This window comes from Oncorhynchus tshawytscha, linkage group LG14 (genome assembly GCF_018296145.1).
Source record: "Oncorhynchus tshawytscha isolate Ot180627B linkage group LG14, Otsh_v2.0, whole genome shotgun sequence".
In the NCBI taxonomy this organism is placed as follows: domain Eukaryota; kingdom Metazoa; phylum Chordata; class Actinopteri; order Salmoniformes; family Salmonidae; genus Oncorhynchus; species Oncorhynchus tshawytscha.
In genome coordinates, this window is record NC_056442.1 from 4,643,897 (window position 1) to 4,663,148 (window position 19,252).

Sequence of the window (19,252 nt, forward strand, 5' to 3'; positions counted from 1 at the left end):
TTCCACACACACACACACATCCATCCACACCTGAGAATTGTACAGGCCATTTTAAAGTGACCATAGACGTTTCTCTAGCCTCAGATAGAATTACAGCTCATTGTCAATTAAATACCATTATGTTATATTTCTAAGCCATTCATAATTCCCAGTCTTCTATCCTACTGTAGAAGCCCTGGATTTCCTGACATGACTTATGGAGGGAAGGCTACAGGCTGTGCAAGTTGCACTCCCTCTTCCGGGCTGCACATCGAGAAATGCTACTAAAAAAAAAAGCTAACCCCGACCACCGGCGTGCCAGAAGAGCTCTATCAAGCGTACTAGCGGTCCTTTCCTGTATTGAAAACAAAAAGAAAGGCAAGTTGAGTGACTCAAAGCAGCCGAAGTTTCGGTTTTAAGAAAAGGAAAGCTTGAAACGTCTCGGTTTTATACTGCGCGACCTGGATGTTGTGGTTGATTATATAGTTGTTGTGAATGATTGAAGCCCAGCAGCCCACTGCATTAGAATAGTTATATTTCTAACACGATCATCAGTTACAAACGGTAAGATCACCTACGTCATCATAACAATCTAAAGAAAGCGCTTCAAAATATGTCATTCTGACAGATATTTGTGTGGTAGCATCTATGAAAATATGAGTTTGTCCACTCTACATTCCTTTCGCTCATTCCTCGGTGCGTGTCTATACAGCGAGGTGAGGGTCATCAGTATGATGGGTTTCTGTTACTATTTATTGCTGGTCTTTCTACCTCAGGTCCTTAGTGACATGATGAGTGTTGTGAAGTCCAGTCTGTCAGTAGAACAGGAGAAGAAGCTGCTGTCTCTGTTCGGCCATGTCAGACTCCACCTGCTCTACAAAGGTTTGTCAGAACAATGGACTTCATTTTAACCTGTTAAGCCTCCCCCCTACTTTTTCGAACATTCTGTTAAAAATCGCGCAACATTTTGGCGTCCTGCTACTCATGCCAGGAATATAGTATATGCATATGATTAGTATGTGTGGATAGAAAACACTCAGACGTTTCTAAAACTGTTTAAATCACGGCTGTGACTATAACAGAACGTCTGTTTCATCGAAAAGCGCAGGAAAATCTGATCACTGGAGATGGAAAAAAATATCCATGCGCCACTTCAACCCATTGTTAAAGGTGAACCGTATTAAATGAGGCCGAGGTTGCAGTACCTACAGCTTCCACAGGATGTATAGAGTCTTCTCATTTGATTCTGATTTGATTCTTGGTAGATCCGACCAAAGGGAACCGATTCCCTCCGACCACCAACCTGAGGCATTGTCTCTGTGTTTTTCCGGAAATTTTTTCCACACGACCAGCTATCGAATTTACATCGCCTCCTGATGATTTTTATAGCTTATTAACGTGTAGTAATACCTAAAGTTGCATTAGAAAGGTATTTCGAAGTGTTTTGTGAAAGTTTATCGTCGACTTTTTAAATTTAAAAAATGACGTTACATTATGAAACGCTATTTTTTTCGTTTATCACACAGTCTTCATAGATCGATATCTAGGCTATATATGGACCGATTTAATCGAAAAAAAAGACCCAGTATTGATTATGGGACATCAAGGAGTGCCAAGAAAGAAGATGGCATCTTTCAAAAACTTTTTTTTTTCATGAGATTCATTTTATCAGGCCAGATACCAGCAATGCAGGCAGAACAAAGCAATTAGGTCAGTAAAATGTAATAAAGTACTTTTCTATTATATTTTGTTCTGCTCAAAGCCAGCGTCCAGAGCTACATGCATTCAGCCTTCCACAACCGCTGTGATGGCCAGGGACCCACCGTACTTGTGGCCTACAACAAGGCTGGGTTTGTTTTCGGAGGTTACATCAGTAAGAACTACGCCCAGACTAACCAGGCCATCAACGATGATAAGGCCTTTCTCTACAGCATCACTGACCAGAGAGAAAAGCCACTGCGTGTGTCCAGTACCGATGGCCAGTATGGTTTCACAGATGGAAAGAATGGTCTTAATGTTGGTGTCTTGTGGTTTCTTAATAATAACACCTCTACAGTTCAAATTGTTGCAGGGAACAGCTACACCTTTGAAGGGGAAGAGATGCATGGTAATGACCTGCAGCTGACAGAGTGTGAGGTGTACAGAGTGGAAGGTGAGTGGTCCTTTATAGCCACTACTCCCTAGGCACTACTGAAATAATTGGATACATGTTACCAATATGGCAAAATATTAAAACCAGTCAGAAGGCAATGTGAATCTAATCAAATGTTATTTGTCACATGCTCCAAATACAGGTGTAGGTAGACCTTACCGTGAAATGCTTACTTACAAGCCCTTAACCAACAGTGCAGTTCAAGATAGAGTTGAGGAAATATTTATTAAATAAAGTTTTTTTTAAATGTAATAAAAAGCAACACATAATGTAATGAACACAGAGAGATGGTTTCAAGCGCAGGGCGCAGCAGGTGTTTATTGTAGATGACCACAGGAGGAGGCAGGTAGCTGGGTCCAGGGCAGGCAGAAGGTCATACACAGGAGGAGGCAGGTTGCTGGGTCCAGGGGCAGGCAGAGGGTCATCACACAGGAGGAGGCAGGTAGCTGGGTCCAGGGGCAGGCAGAGGGTCATACACAGGAGGAGGCAGGTAGCTGGGTCCAGGGGCAGGCAGGAAGGTCTGGGTCCAGCTGGGGTCCAGGGGCAGGCAGAAGGTCATACACAGGAGGAGGCAGGTAGCTGGGTCCAGGGGCAGGCAGAAGGTCATACACAGGAGGAGGCAGGTAGCTGGGTCCAGGGGCAGGCAGAGGGTCATACACAGGAGGAGGCAGGTAGCTGGGTCCAGGGGCAGGCAGAGGGTCATACACAGGAGGAGGCAGGTAGCTGGGTCCAGGGACAGGCAGAAGGTCATACACAGGAGGAGGCAGGTAGCTGGGTCCAGGGCAGGTAGCTGGGTCCAGGGCAGGCAGAAGGTCATACACAGGAGGAGGCAGGTTGCTGGGTCCAGGGGCAGGCAGAAGGTCATACACAGGAGGAGGCAGGTTGCTGGGTCCAGGGGCAGGCAGAAGGTCATACACAGGAGGAGGCAGGTTGCTGGGTCCAGTGGCAGGCAGAAGGTCATACACAGGGGGTCCAAAAAGGCAAGAGTAAAGGCAGGGAAAAGGCTAGTAACGTAGTCCAGGAGATCAGGCAATAGGTAGATAACAGGAAATCCAATAGGCTAAAGTACAGGCAGGGAATAGGCGTCATAGTTTTTGTCTGCCTCACTATCATACACGGGAGGAGTAAATCACGGGGAAAACCAGACCTCTGAAGGACGTATGTCACATGTGATAATGACATACAGGTGTGTGAACAGGTGATTAGAATTCAGGTGATTGGGATCTGGAGAGTGAGCTGCTTTCAGGGGATCTAGGTGTTTGCGGGTGTGAGCTGGAAAGTGAGCTGTGTTTAGGGGATCTAGGTGTTTGCGGGTGTGAGTTGGAAGCAGACATTACACATAACAATAACACGGCTATATACAGGGGGTACCTGTTCCCGAGTCAATGTTTGAGGGTACAGGTTAGTTGAAGTAATTTGTACATGTAGGTAGGGGTAAAGTGAATAGTCCGGGTGGCCATTTGATTAATTGTTCAGCAATCTTATGGCTTGGGGGTAGAAGCTGTTATGGAGCCTTTTGAACCTAGACTTGGCGCTCCGGTACCGCTTGCCATGCGGTGGCAGAGAGAACAGTCTATGACTAGGGTGACACTGGCATCTTTGACAATTTTTTTATCCTTCCTCTGACACCGCCTATTATATAGATCCTGGATGGCAGGAAGCTTGGCCCCAGTGATGTACTGGGACCCATGCCAAATCTTTTCAGTCTCCTGAGGGGGAATAGGTTTTGTCGTGCCCTCTTCACGACTGTCTTGGTGTGTTTGGACCAGGATAGTTGTTGGTGATGTGGACACCAATGAACTTGAAACTCTCGACCGACTCCACTACAGCCCCGTCTATGTTAATGGGGGCCTGTTCGGCCCTCCTTTTCCTGTAGTCCTCAATCATCTCCTTAGTCTTGCTCACATTGCGGGAGAGGTTGTTGAAGCAATGAGTGTATTGATTAAATCAGTTGGGTTTTTTTTTGGTCTCAATTTCTGGCAGACTGTGGAGGCCTTCTGAAGACTCCTTGGAGGGAAATTGACTGGGAAGGATATAGGTATCCTGTCTGTTAAATCTCAAAAGCAATACAAACATCATAATACTATGCAACTAGTGATGCATCTAGTACCACTTCTGCTGTTCCAATATACTTAAATCATTCAATCCAGTCTGTCACCCATCTCTCTCTCTTCCTTTCTCCATCCATCTCTATCATTAACAGCACCAAGGAACGCCTGATGGACTATATCAAGAACTATAAGCCTGAGGTAAAGTCTGTGGTCCAGGCCAGAGTTCTGCTGGTGGGTCCGGTCGGGGCCGGCAAGTCCAGCTTCTTCAACTCCATCAACTCTGTCTTCAAAGGACATGTTACTGGGCAGGCTAACACCGGCAGCGCAGGCACCAGCCTCACCACACAGGTACTGTTTGTGTGCCCGCATGAGTGTGTGTGTGTGGTTGTGGCTTAAAGATGCAGACTGGGATCTTAAAGGACAATTCGGTCACTTTTCACCTCGTATTTATTATCTCCAGCACCATATCAGTGTCTACTTATGGGGAAATTGCATGTTTCTATGATCTGTGATTTAAAAGGAAATGTCTTCTCTGTGACACCACGGGGTAGGATTAAAAGTCAAGAAAACTCTACTTTTCTAAACCTGCAGTGAGTTTCTAGCCAGAAGGAGGGTATTTTCTTGCTCCCCACAAATCTCATAGTTGTTTGAAAACCTCTGTTTACATTTTATTGTTTTTTTTTGATGATGTCATCAGGTAGAACTTTATTTTTATTTTTTTAATTTAATTGAATTTTGAAACATACCATCTACCTGCAGTGAAGCTGCTCAACCTTTACATTAAGTATAGTCATCTAGCAGAAACTCTCATCCAGAGCGACCCACAGGAGCAACCAGGGTCAATGGCACATCTACAGATCTCCCGAATCGGGGACCCGAACCATCGACCTCCCAGCCACTGGCCCAATCTCCCAACCGCCAGGCCACCAACCATCCAAGTCCCCCAGCCCCCCCCCCCCTCTCCCATTTTGACTCATGAGCACCACTTTCAAAACTACTGTCTGAAATTATACAAGACTTATGGAACATCCCTATTGTACTGGACTTAACATTCCACATCTCTCTATCTGTAGTTCCGTACCTACAGCATCAAGGCAGAGCAGGGTGGGAAGGCTCTCCCTCTGGTCCTGTGTGACACCATGGGCCTGGAGGAAGGACCCAGCGCAGGGCTGGATATAGACGACGTCAATGGTATCCTGAAGGGCCACGTACAAGACCGGTACCAGGTGTGTAAAACTGGCAAATGGTAGCAGTGGAGGCTGTTGTAGGAAGATAGAATGAATAGAAATGTATCAACAAGAGGATTTCATGTGTTTGATACCAATCATTCCAGCCATTACAATGAGCCTGTCCTCCGAGTTAAAGTAGAACCAGCCTCATGTTAGGGAAAGCATGTGGTTGATAGTACAGTAGCAGTATATTTATCTTGGGGGCTGATGTCCTGTTTCTCTCCCCCAGTTCAACCCGTCCATGTCTGTCCAGACGGATGGTGTTGGGTTCTGTAAGTCACCCAGCCTGAAGGACACGATCCACTGTGTGGTCTACGTACTGGATGCCTGCAAGTTCACTCTGCTCTCTGCCAAGATGGTGGACAAGCTCGCCGCCATCCGCAAGGGGATCAACAAGCAGGGTAAGGAAGGAAGGAAGTGAGTGCGCGCGTGGGTTTACATGTATGTGTGTGTTCATGTGTGTTGTGTCACTAGGTGTTCCCCAGCTGGTCCTGCTTACCAAGGTGGATGAGGCCTGTCCTCTAGTGAGAGATGACCTGACCAACATCTACCTGAGCCACTACATAGAGAGGATGGTGAGTGCATGGCTGAGTCTGGAATCCTATTCTCACATAGCACACCATGTTTATTTAACTACAACCGTGTGTGTGTGTGTGTGTGTTTCAGACCCGTGAGGTGAGTGGGTGTCTGGGTGTGTCCCAGTCCTGTGTCCTGCCAGTGAAGAACTACAGTCGTGAGCTTGAGCTGGACGTCCACACAGACATCCTCCTGCTCACTGCCGTGGTCCAGATGCTTCGCTACTCTAACAGCTACTTTGATGACATCTATCAGGCTGGGGACCAGAAGTCAGAGTGGCTAGGGTTGTAGGTATGATACTGATTTGAAGTCAGTTTGGGATTTTACCTTCTAATAGTTAAGGATAGGATTCTGGGGAATACACTGATCCCAGATGTGTTTCAAAGGCAACTTTTAGTTATCGCTTTATAAACCTTTTTATCTTAATTCTCTGAGTCTATTCCATTCTGACTTTGCCCAGTTACAATTTAAACTGAGTATATCAAACATGAGGAACATCTTCCTAATATTGATGTTCTTTAGGTGGTGGACACACGGGAAATTGTTGAACTTGAAAAACCCAGCAGCGTTTCGGTTCTTGACACAAACCGGTGTGCCTGGCACCTACCCCGTTTAAAGGCACTTCAATCTTTTGTCTCTCCCATTCACCCTGTGAATGGCTCACACACACAATCCATGTCTCAATTGTCTCAAGGCTTAACAATTTTATTTAACCAGTCTCCTCCCCTTCATCTACACAGATTGAAGTGGATTTAATAAGCAACATCATTAAGGGATCATAGCTTTCGCCTGGATTCACCTGGTCAGTCTGTCATGGGAAGAGGTGTTCTTAATGTTTTGTCCACTCAGTGTATACTGTAATTAGATATATGTGTATGTAGTACTGTATGGTTGTCTGCAGAGTCTGTACTGCTATTGGTCAGATAAGACATACTGCTCATTGTACTTTGTTCACTACAGTATTTTCATATAAAATAACTAAATGCTGAATAAATATCTGTTGCATATCTAGGGCCTGACTCACTCACACTTGCTCTACAGTTGTCCAAACTTTCAGAAAGACAGAGAGAGACATGTAGAGATGCAGTCCTGTACAAACAGCAAACAATTTTACAACAATCATTGAGTAAAAACAGAAGAGTGAATCCTTTTAATGAAATATTTAAGGAGTACGGTAAAAACATGAATCCGTAACAACAATGTCGATCATGTCTTGAATAATGAAAGTAGTGTGATGGAAAATGGTATATTGTGCGAGACAGCCTTGAAAATGTTAATCTTGTCTTAGTGTCATAAATATTCCTTGGTTCCTACCTGTGCTTGGTAAAGATATGAGAGCGGGTGACATGAGCCCCTCAGGACCATCTGGCAGAACGCCCAGAATATGTTTTAGAAATTAAGATAACCAGACACATGCCCGGAACCAACCTTATGAACCATGCCTATGTAATGTGTCTGTAACCAGTATATAAGAGAACTAACAGGACTGCCCTGGGGGAGCTCACTTCAGAACAGTACTTTATGCATCTAAGTTGGACTTTAACCTCCCCAGCTTGCTGTTAATTAACAATGATTCATTTAATATTGACTTTGAGTGTCCCTGTGTTGAATTTCCACAACAGTAGTATATTAGAAGCTGGGGAACGGGACTATAGATGGGGAGCCCCACCTCTGGTGGAGTACAACCTGGCAGAGAAGATAGACACAGACCAACAACATATAGATGCATGAAACCTATACTTGGTTATATTACTGCATCTTACCCAGGAAATATAGGTAACTCAAACAATGTTCTTTGAGTATGTTTACATCCACACTAATAATTGTATATTAAACTGATTATGGCAGTAGGAAGATTATGCAATAGTCATTCAAACACCGTACTCTGTTTATGTTAAATCCGTGTCAGGTTGAAATTGAAGTAAGCATACGGCAGATTAAAACCCCTGGTTTTCTGAGCAGTCTTTCTAATTATTAGGACATGGAAACACTTTAATTGGGGTTCCAGTGGTGTATTTCATCAGTGAATGTTCTATCACCAGCCGAGCGAGCCTCCCTCTAGCGCGACTGACGTGTATTCGGGACAACTGAATGTATGCGTCTTTCTAAGGAGTTTTCACATACAAACTGTATATGTCCGATTGTCTGCATTTATCAGTGTGCGGTCAGGTAGTCTGATTTCAGATGTATCCATGCAAACAGGATAATTAGGGAAATAGTTATTCTAAGCAATGCAAGTAAACATTTTAATCAAACTATTATATTAATCTGGCTATCCACAATAATCGCATTATTGTGTGCATGTAACAGTACTTGTCTCTGTTGGCTCAGGTTTGGGGCTGGACCGGGGTTTAGATGCATGCAGCTCTTCCTGCTCCTCTAGCTGCTTTTTGAAGCTGTCAGCATAGTTCAACATCTGGTTCAGACTGGGCAGCAGGATATCAGTGTTGGGGTCCTGCTCACACTCCTGGCTGTAGTTGTTCATTGGCGGAATACAAGAAGGAATACCCAGGGACGCATTTAACTCGTGGGTCTAAAAAACACACAAACACATTTAGAAATGACTTAAAGTCATTATTGAATTTACCACAGGTGGATTCCAATCAAGTTGTAGAAACATTTTAAGGATGATCCATGGAAACAGGATGCACCTGAAACCGTGCCAAGGAAACTAAACCGAAGCATGGATTGAGGTCATACCTTGTCCATAGACTGCTTACAGGGTAAGGAAACAGATGTCACTTTGTAATTTGTGGGAACTATCCCTTTAACTTAGCCAATTAGCGCTTTGTGTTGATCTTTAACGGCCATGCTGTTACATGCAATTAGTAAACATCTCACCTTCCTCTATGTAGTGGCTGAGGTAAACATTCTGCAGCTCCTCTGCCACCAGCCGGAGGCCTCATCCACTTTGGTCAGCAGTAACAGCCTGAGGCCTCGTCCACTTTGGTCAGCAGTAACAGCCTGAGGCCTCGTCCACTTTGGTCAGCAGTAACAGCCGGAGGCCTCGTCCACTTTGGTCAGCAGTAACAGCCTGAGGCCTCGTCCACTTTGGTCAGCAGTAACAGCCTGAGGCCTCGTCCACTTTGGTCAGCAGTAACAGCCTGAGGCCTCGTCCACTTTGGTCAGCAGTAACAGCCGGAGGCCTCGTCCACTTTGGTCAGCAGTAACAGCCTGAGGCCTCGTCCACTTTGGTCAGCAGTAACAGCCGGAGGCCTCGTCCACTTTGGTCAGCAGTAACAGCCGGAGGCCTCGTCCACTTTGGTCAGCAGTAACAGCCGGAGGCCTCGTCCACTTTGGTCAGCAGTAACAGCCGGAGGCCTCGTCCACTTTGGTCAGCAGTAACAGCCGGAGGCCTCGTCCACTTTGGTCAGCAGTAACAGCCTGAGGCCTCGTCCACTTTGGTCAGCAGTAACAGCCTGAGGCCTCGTCCACTTTGGTCAGCAGTAACAGCCTGAGGCCTCGTCCACTTTGGTCAGCAGTAACAGCCGGAGGCCTCGTCCACTTTGGTCAGCAGTAACAGCCGGAGGCCTCGTCCACTTTGGTCAGCAGTAACAGCCGGAGGCCTCGTCCACTTTGGTCAGCAGTAACAGCCGGAGGCCTCGTCCACTTTGGTCAGCAGTAACAGCCGGAGGCCTCGTCCACTTTGGTCAGCAGTAACAGCCGGAGGCCTCCACTTTGTCCACTTTGGTCAGCAGTAACAGCCGGAGGCCTCGTCCACTTTGGTCAGCAGTAACAGCCGGAGGCCTCGTCCACTTTGGTCAGCAGTAACAGCCTGAGGCCTCGTCCACTTTGGTCAGCAGTAACAGCCTGAGGCCTCGTCCACTTTGGTCAGCAGTAACAGCCTGAGGCCTCGTCCACTTTGGTCAGCAGTAACAGCCGGAGGCCTCGTCCACTTTGGTCAGCAGTAACAGCCGGAGGCCTCGTCCACTTTGGTCAGCAGTAAGGCAGCCGTAACAGCCGGAGGCCTCGTCCACTTTGGTCAGCAGTAACAGCCGGAGGCCTCGTCCACTTTGGTCAGCAGTAACAGCCGGAGGCCTCGTCCACTTTGGTCAGCAGTAACAGCCGGAGGCCTCGTCCACTTTGGTCAGCAGTACGAGCTGGGGAATGCTTGGGATCAACATACAATGGGAAATAATGACTGTCAGGAGGATTGCATATGAGAGCAATGCATTTCATGTAATGTTTCACACTGACATAGGAGGGTCTGAAAAGTATATACAGTGCCTTCGGAATCTATTCACACCCCTAGACTTTTTCCACATTTTGTTACATTACAGCATTATTCTAAAATGGATAAAATAATAATAATAACAATCCTCAGCAATCTACACACAATACCCCATAATGACAAAGTGAAAACAGGTTTTTAGAACATTTTACAAATGTATAAAAAAATGTAAAACTGAAATACTTTATTTACATAAGTATTCAGACCCTTTGCTACCTGACTAGTGGTTAGAGCGTTGGACTAGTAACCGAAAGGTTGCAAGTTCATATCCCCGAGCTGACAAGGTACAACATCTGTCATTCTGCCCCTGAACAGGCAGTTAACCCACTGTTCCTAGGCCGTCATTGAAAATAAGAATTTGTTCTTAACTGACTTGCCTAGTTAAATAAAGGTAAAATAAAAAAATTGAGCTCAGGTGCATCATGTTTCCATTGATCATCCTTAAGATGTTTCTACAACTTGATTGGAGTCCACCTGTGGTAAATTAAATTGATTGGACATGATTTGGAAAGGCACACACCTGTCTATATAACGTCCCACAGTTGAGCAAAAACAAGCCATGAGGTCGAAGGAATTTTCCGTAGAGCCCCGAGACCGAATAGTGTCGAGGCAGAGCCACTCCTCAGTAAAAAGCACATGACAGCCCACTTGGAGTTTGCCAAAAGGCACCTACAGACTCTCAGACCATGAGAAACAAGATTCTATGGTCTGATGAAACTCTTTGGCCTGAATGCCAAACGTCATGTCTGGAAGAAACCTGGCACCATCTCTATAGTGAAGCATGGTGGTGGCAGCATAATGCTGTGGGGATGTTTTTCAGTGGCAGGGACTGGAATACTAGTCAGGATCGAGGCAAATATGATCAGAGCAAAGTACAGAGGTCCTTGATGAAAACCTGCTCCAGAGTGCTCAGGACCTCCGACTGGAGCGAAGGTTCAATCTTCCAACAGGACAACGACCCGAAGCACACAGCCAAGACAACGCAGAAGTGGCTTCGGGACAAGTCTCTGAATGTCCTTGAGTGGCCCAGCCAGAGCCCGGTCTGGAACCCGATCTAACAGCTCTGAAGAGACCTGAAAATAGCTGTGCAGCAGCGCTCCCCATACAACCTGGCCGAGCTTGAGGATCTGCAGAAAAGGAATAGGAGAAACCCCCCAGATACAGGTGTGTCGAGCTTGTAGCATCATACCTAAGAGGAATCAAGGCTGTAATCATTGCCAAAGGGGCTGTGGCGGAAGAATCAGAATTAGTTGGGTAACATAGATAATTAAGATGTCTTATCTGCATAATATGCTTATATGATATACTTGTTATTAGAATGTATCCCTTCGGACTCTGGTGTTGGCAGTTGCACTTCCTCCCTCATTTGGGGCTCAGTCACCTGTTCTCCTTCAATTCATTCTCTATTCCTACACTTTTGTATAATAACTGAATTGCTGTGTTTTTGGTATGTGGTGTGCAGGTTAGGTTCAAAGACTAATACTTACTCAAATGTCCAAAGTGCGTTTCGCCAGACGATCTCCTAAGTCTGCAGGGATAGAAATGGGGTTAATATGTACTGTATCAATGGGCATACAATGTTCCAGGGTATCTTCAAAGGTCTGTAAGTCTAATCCTGTTCATTACATTAAAAAAGTAGTCCACTATAAAAGGAATATGGTACCATGTGAGATTTGTCCTAAGTGACTGTCACTCACCCTCCACTCTGTAGACCTCACACTCGGTCAACACCAGGTCGTTGCCATGCATCTCTGCAGCATTGACTTTGTAATGATTTCCTGGTATACAACTGACCTGTGCTTTATTGCCATTCAAAAACATTAAGACACCTACATTAAGACCATGCCTTCCATCTGTGAAACCATACTGGCCACCGGGGGTATCGTCAAACGGGGCCACAGTGTCTCCCGACCCCTCCTGTCTCAGCCTCCAGTATCTATGCTGCAATAGTTTATGTGTCGGGGGCCTAGGGTCAGTTTGTTATATCTGGAGTATTTCTCCTGTCTTATCCGGTGTCCTGTGTGAATTTAAGTATGCACTCTCTAAGAGAGAAGGCATGTCCTGGGACCATGCCTCAGGACTGCCTCCTTGCTGTCCCCAGTCCACCTGGTCGTGCTGCTGCTCCAGTTTCGACTGTTCTGCCTGCGGCTATGGAAACCTGACCTGTTCACCGGACGTGCTACCTTGTCCCAGACCTGCTGTTTTTGACTCTCTCTCTCTCTACCGCACCTGCTGTCTCTAACTCTGAATGCTCGTCTTTGTAAAGCCAACTGACATTTTCTCCTGAGGTGCTGAGCTATTGCACCTTCAACAACCACTGTGATTATTATTTGACCCTGCTGGTCATCTGTGAACATTGAAACATCTTGGCCATGTACTGTTCTAATCTCTACTTGGCGCAGCCAGAAGAGGACTGGCTCCACTCTAGATTTCTTCCTAGTTGCCTGCATTTCTAGGGAGTTTTTCCCTAGCCACCGTGCTTCTACATCTGCCTTGCTTTCTGTTTGGGGTTTTAGGCTGGGTTTCTGTATAACACTGACATCGGCTGATGTAAAAAAGGGCTTTATAAATACATTTGATTGATTGATTTTGACAGCTGTAGTGGCTTTTCTCTCTGGTCAGTGAAGCTGTAGAGCAATGATAATAAGGCCTTTATCACCTGTCCAGTCTGGGCGTAGTCCTAACTGATGTAACCTCCGAAAACAAATCCAGCCTTGTTGTAGGCCACAAGTACGGTGGGTCCCTGGCGGTTGCTGAAGTCGATTATCCATGGAAGCTGCCTTTGGATAGAATGGAATCAAATAGAATGTAACATTTTATCATAGCCTTTTTTTTGTACTTTCAAATTGTTGTATTGATTTATTAACATTTGTTTTTTTTATTGTAACAGCAAAGTAATTGAGGGTTTTTAATGATAACTCTTTGTAATAGCCTATACTAATGCTGAAACATCAATAAACTAAACAAAAAATAGAATAGAATGGCACTTTATTACCTTTTAGTAAACCAATACAGAAATATAAACACAACATGTGAAGTGTTGGTCCCATATTTCATGAGCTGAAATAAAAGATCCCAGAAATGTTCCATACGCCAACCATTTTTGGGCACAAATTTGTTTACATCCATGTTATTGAGCATTTTTCCTTTGCCAAGATAATCCATCCACCTGACAGGTGTGGCATATCAAGAAGCTGATCAAACAGCATGATCATTACACAATTGCACCTTGTGCTGGGGACAATAAAAGGCCACTCTCAAATGTGAAGTTTTGTCACACAACACAATGCCACAGATGTCTCCAATTTTGAGGGAGCTTGCATTTGGCATGCTGACTGCAGGAATGTCCACTAGAGCTGTTGCCAGAGAATGTAATGCTAATTTCTCTACCATTGGCCACCTCCACAACATCGCTTTAGAGAACTTGGCAGTACGTCCAACTGGCCTCACAACCGCAGACCACATGTACAGTATGGCGTTGTGTGGGCGAGCGGTTTTCTGATGTAAACGTTGTGAACAGAGTGCTTCATGGTGGATATGGGGTTGTGGTATGGGCAAGCATAAGCTACAGACAACGAACAGAATTGCACTTTATCGATGGCAATTTGAATGCACAGAGATACCATGATTAGATCCTGAGGCCCATTGTTGCACCATCACCTCATGTTTCAGCATGATAATGCTGGTGTTGGTCTCTCCTTTGCTGCTATAATAGTCTCCACTGTTCTGTGGAGGTTTTCCACTAGAATTTTGAACTGCTGCAGGGACTTGCTTCCCCCGTTCTGTGAGCTTGTGTGGCCTGCCACTTCTCGGCTGAGCCGTTGTTGCTCCTAAACGTTTCCACTTCACAATAACAGCACTTACAGTTGACCGGGGCAGCTCTAGCAGGGCAGAAATTTTATGAACTGACTTGTGAGAAAGGTGGAATCCTGTGACGGTGCCACGTTGAAAGTCACTGAGCTCTTCAGTAAGACCATTCTACTGCCAATGTTTGTCTATGGAGATTGCATGGCTGTGTGCTCGATTTTATACACCTGTCGGCAACAGGTGTTGCTGGCATAGCTAAATCCGTTAATTTGAAGGGGTGTCAATGAATGAAAATATTAATTAAATTAATTAACCATTTATTTTGTGTCAAATTGCCAGTTGGCAACCAATCTCTTATGGGATTGATTGACACAAACAAATATTACAATAACTCACTGTGATAATTCTTCTTCCGGTGTTCTCTGCAGTGTGCATCGCATAAAGAGATTTTTTAAAAGTACAAAATAATTTCCCAAAAATTATATATATATATACAGAATAGTAAATAAGGTCATCCAAACAGTAATTATATCCCAAGAGCAGGAATAAATATATACATACAGTACCAGTCAAAAGTTTACTATTTTCTACATTGTAAATTAATGAGACATCAAAACTATGAAATAATACATATGGAATCATGTAGTAACCCAAAAAGTGTAGATTTTAGATTCTTCAAAGTAGCTATGCTTTTCCTTGATGACAGCTTTGCACACTCTTGGCATTCTCTCAACCGTCTTCACTTGGAATGATTTCCCAAAAGTCTTGAAGGAGTTCCCACATACAGTGCCTTGCGAAAGTATTCGGCCCCCTTGAACTTTGCGACCTTTTGCCACATTTCAGGCTTCAAACTTAAAGATATAAAACTGTATTTTTTAGTGAAGAATCTACAACAAGTGGGACACAATCATGAAGTGGAACGACATTTATTGGATATTTCAAACTTTTTTAACAAATCAAAAACTGAAAAATTGGGCGTGCAAAATTATTCACTCTGCGGTCCAACTTATCGCAAATCATCTCAATGTTCTTCTAGATTCTTCCGGCGCCGACAGAGATGGCCGCCTCGCTTCGTGTTCCCAGGAAACTATGCAGTATTTTGTTTTTTTCACGTGTTATTTCTTACATTGGTACCCCAGGTAATCTTAGGTTTTATTACATACAGTCGGGAGGAACTACTGGATATAAGAGCAACGTCAACTCACCATCATTACGATCAGGAATATGACTTTCTCGAAGGGGATCCTGTGTTTTGCCCACGAGCCAGGACAATGGATCGGATCCCAGCCGGCGAACCAAAACATCGACGCCGTAAAAGGGGCAGACGAAGCGGTCTTCTGGTCAGGCTCCGGAGACGGGCACATCGCGCACCACTTCCTAGCATACTACTCGCCAATGTCCAGTCTCTTGACAACAAGGTAGATGAAATCCGAGCAACTGTTGCCTTCCAGAGAGACATCAGAGACTGTAACGTTCTTTGCTTTACGGAAACATGGCTCACTCGAGACACGCTATCTGAGTCGGTACAGCCACCTGGTTTCTTCACGCGTCAGAAACAAGCATCTTTCTGGTAAGAAGAGGGGCGGGGGGCTATGCCTTATGATTAACGCGACGTGCTGTGATCATAACAGCATACAGGAACTCAAGTCCTTCTGTTCCCCTGACTTAGAATTCCTCACAATCTAATGTCGACCGCATTATCTACCAAGAGAATTCTCTTCGATTATAATCTCAGCCGCATATATTCCCGCCCAAGCAGACACATCGATGGCCCTGAACAAACTTTGTATTTTTTATTTGACTCTATGTAAACTGGAAACCACATATACTGAGGCTGCATTCATTGTAGCTGGGGATTTTAACAAGGCTAATCTGAAAACAAGACTCCCTAAATTCTATCAGCATATAGATTGTGCTACCATGGATGGTAAAACCCGGGATCATTGTTATTCTAACTTCCGCAACGCATATAAGGCCCTCCCCCGCCCTCCTTTCGGAAAAGCTGACCACGACTCCATTTTGTTGGTCCCTGCCTATAGACAGAGACTAAAACTGGAAGCTCCCGCGCTCAGCTCTGTTCAATGATGGTCCGACCAATCTGATTCCATGCTTCAAGATTGCTTCGATCACGTGGATTGGGATATGTTCCGCATTGCGTTAAACAACAACATTGATGAATACGCTGATTCGGGGAGCGAGTTTATTAGCAAGTGCATCGACAATGTCGTACCCACAGCAACTATTAAAACATTCCCAAACCAGTAACCTTGGATTGATGGCAGCATTTTCGTGAAACTTAAAGCGCGAACCACTGCTTTTAACCAGGGCAGGGTGACCGGAAACATGACAGGATACAAATACTGTAGCTATTCCCTCCGCAAGGCAATCAAACAAGCTAAGCGTCAGTATAGAGACAAAGTAGAGTCGCAATTCAACGGCTCAGACATGAGAGGTATGTGGTAGGGTTTACAGTCAATCACGGACTACAAAAAGAAAACCAGGCCCGTTGCGGACCAGGATGTCTTGCTCCCAGACAGACTAAACAACTTCTTTGCTCGCTTTGAGGACAATACAGTGCAACTGACACGGCCCGCTACCAAAACCTGCGGACTCTCCTTCACTGCAGCCGACATGAGTAAAACATTTAAACGTGTTAACCCTCGCAAGGTTGCAGGCCCAGACGGGATCCCCAGCCGCATCCTCAGAGCATGCGCAGACCAGCTTGCTGGTGTGTTTACAGACATATTCAATCAATCCTTATCCCAGTCTGCTGTTCCCACATGCTTCAAGAGGGAACCAATTCTCTTCGATTATAACCACAGCCGCATTGTTCCAGTTCCCAAGAAAGCTAAGGTAGCTGAGCTAAACGACTACCGCCCCGTAGCACTCACTTCCGTCATCATGAAGTGCTTTGAGAGACTAGTCAAGGACCATTTGACCTCCACCCTACCTCACACCCTAGACCCACTCCAATTTGCTTACCGCCCCAACAGGTCCACAGACGACGCAATCGCCACCACACTGCACACTGCCCTAACCCATCTAGACAAGAGGAATACCTATGTGAGAATGCTGTACAGCTCAGCATTTAACACCATAGTACCCTCCAAACTCGTCATCAAGCTCGAGACCCTGGGTCTCAACCCCGCCCTGTGCAACTGGGTACTGGACTTCCTGACGGGCCGGCCCCAGGTGGTGAGGGTAGGTAACAACATCTCTACCCCGCTGATCCTTAACACTGGGGCCCCACACGGGTGTATTCTGAGCCCTATCCTGTTCTCCCTGTTCACCCACGACTGCGTGTTCATGCACGCCTCCAACTCAATCATCAAGTTTGCAGATAACACTACAGTGGTAGGCCTGATTACCAACAACGACGAGATGGCCTACAGGGAGGAGGTAAGGGCCCTCGGAGTGTGGTGTCAGGAAAATAACCTCCCACTCAACGTCAACAAAACAAAGGAGATTATCGTGGACTTCAGGAAACAGCAGAGGGAGCACCCCCCTAATCCACATCGATGGGACAGTAGTGGAGAGGGTAGTAAGTTTTAAGTTCCTCGGCGTACACATCACAGACACCCACACAGACAACGTGGTGAAGAAGGCGCAGCAGCGCCTCTTCAACCTCAGGAGGCTGAAGAAATTTGGCTTGTCACCAAAAACACTCACAATCGAGAGCATCCTGTCGGGCTGTATCACCGCCTGGTACGGCAACTGCTCCGCCCACAACCGTAAGGCTCTCCAGAGCGTAGTGAGGTCTGTACAACGCATCACCGGGGACAAACTACCTGCCCTCCAGGACAACTACACCACCCGATGTCACAGGAAGGCGCAATCCAGATGGGATGGCGTATCACTGCAGAATGCTGTGGTAGCCATGCTGGTTAAGTGTGACTTGAATTCTAAATTCAGTGTCAAGAAAAAGTATGTGAACCCTCTGGAATTACCTGGATGTCTGATAAATTTGACATAAAATGTGATCTGATCTTCATTTAAGTCACAACAATAGACAAACTCAGTGTGCTTAAACTAATAACACACAAATGATTGTATTTTTCTTGTCTATATTGAATACATCATTTAAACATTCACAGTGTAGTTTGGGAAAGGTATGTGAACCCCTAGGCTAATGTCTTCTCCAAAAGCTAATTGGAGTCAGGAGTCAACTAACCTATAGTCCAATCAATGAGATGAGATTGGAGAATTTGGTTAGAGCTGCCCTGCCTCATAAAAAACACTCACAAAATGTAAGGTTGCTATTCACAATAAGCATTGCCTGATGTGAACCATTACTTGAAACAAAAGAGATCTCATAAGTCCTAAGATTAAGAATTGTTGCCTTGCATGAAGCTGGGAAGGGTTACAAAAGTATCTCTAAAAGTCAGTCCACGGTAAGACAAATTGTCTATAAATTGAGAAATTTCAGCACTGTTGTTACTCTCCCTAGGAGTGGCCGTCCTACAAAGATGACAGCAAGAGCACAGTGCAGAATGCTCAATGAGGTTATTAAGAAGAATCCTAGAGTGTCAGGTAAAGACTAACAGAAATCTCTGGAAGATGCTAACATCTCTTTTGGCGAGTCTACAATACGTAAAACACTAAACAAGAATGGTGTTCATGGGAGGACACCACGGAAGAAGCCACTGCTGTCTCAAAAAAACATTGCCGCATGTCTGAAGTTCGCAAAAGAGCACCGGGATGTTCCACAGCGCTACTGGCAAAATATTCTGTGGACAGATGAAACTTAGTTTGTGTTGTTTGGAAGGAACACTCAACACCATGTGTGGAGAAAAAAAGGCACAGCACACCAACATCAAAACCTCATCCCAACTGTAAACCATAGTGGAGGGAGCATCATGGTTTGAGGCTGCTTTGCTGCCTCAGGGCCTGGACAGCTTGCTATCATCGACGGAGAAATGAATTCCCAAGTTGGTCAAGACATTTTGCAGGAGAATGTAAGGCTATTTGTCCGCCAATTGAAGCTCAACAGAAGTTCGGTGACGCAACAGGACAACAACCCCATAGAACTGCGAGGAGTAACAGCCTAACATACGTTGCTAGCTACCATGACAAAGACCAAAGCCGGTGGGAGTACCATTGAGGACAGTGCCAGTGATATCTCTCACGTAAAGGATCTTTTAAACGAACAAAAAGAGACCTATAAGCAGTTGTTACAACAACAAGAAAATAGTTTCAAGTGTTTTGTCCAAATATTGTTGTAAATATT

At 45.2% G+C, this 19,252-nt stretch overlaps 1 protein-coding gene across 5 annotated transcripts; it reads left to right on the top strand.

The window, feature by feature from the left end:
- The first annotated feature begins 227 nt into the window (after positions 1-227).
- LOC112266377 (interferon-induced protein 44-like) lies at positions 228-6,999 on the top strand. Of its 5 annotated transcripts, none has more exons than XM_024443800.2 (9): positions 228-357; positions 756-861; positions 1,742-2,131; positions 4,115-4,169; positions 4,335-4,530; positions 5,256-5,408; positions 5,641-5,812; positions 5,886-5,986; positions 6,078-6,999. In XM_024443800.2, exons 2-9 carry the CDS (start codon positions 768-770, stop codon positions 6,276-6,278), a joined length of 1,362 nt encoding a protein of 453 aa, XP_024299568.1. In that variant the 5' UTR covers positions 228-357; positions 756-767; the 3' UTR covers positions 6,279-6,999. The 5 variants fall into 5 exon arrangements, with proteins under 5 accessions (XP_024299568.1, XP_024299567.1, XP_042152824.1 ...); XM_024443799.2 differs by having other exon boundaries at positions 253-543; XM_042296890.1 differs by having other exon boundaries at positions 253-543; positions 2,036-2,131.
- The last annotated feature ends 12,253 nt before the right edge of the window (positions 7,000-19,252 follow it).

Bases quoted from the DNA above. Each gene is read 5' to 3' on its own strand.
- LOC112266377 (XM_024443800.2), top strand. From the start codon at position 768: ATGATGAGTGTTGTGAAGTCCAGTCTGTCAGTAGAACAGGAGAAGAAG. The intron at 2,132-4,114 runs GTGAGTGGTCCT...AATTTCTGGCAG, and splicing joins TGAGGTGTACAGAGTGGAAG to ACTGTGGAGGCCTTCTGAAG. The intron at 4,170-4,334 runs GTATCCTGTCTG...TATCATTAACAG, and splicing joins ATTGACTGGGAAGGATATAG to CACCAAGGAACGCCTGATGG.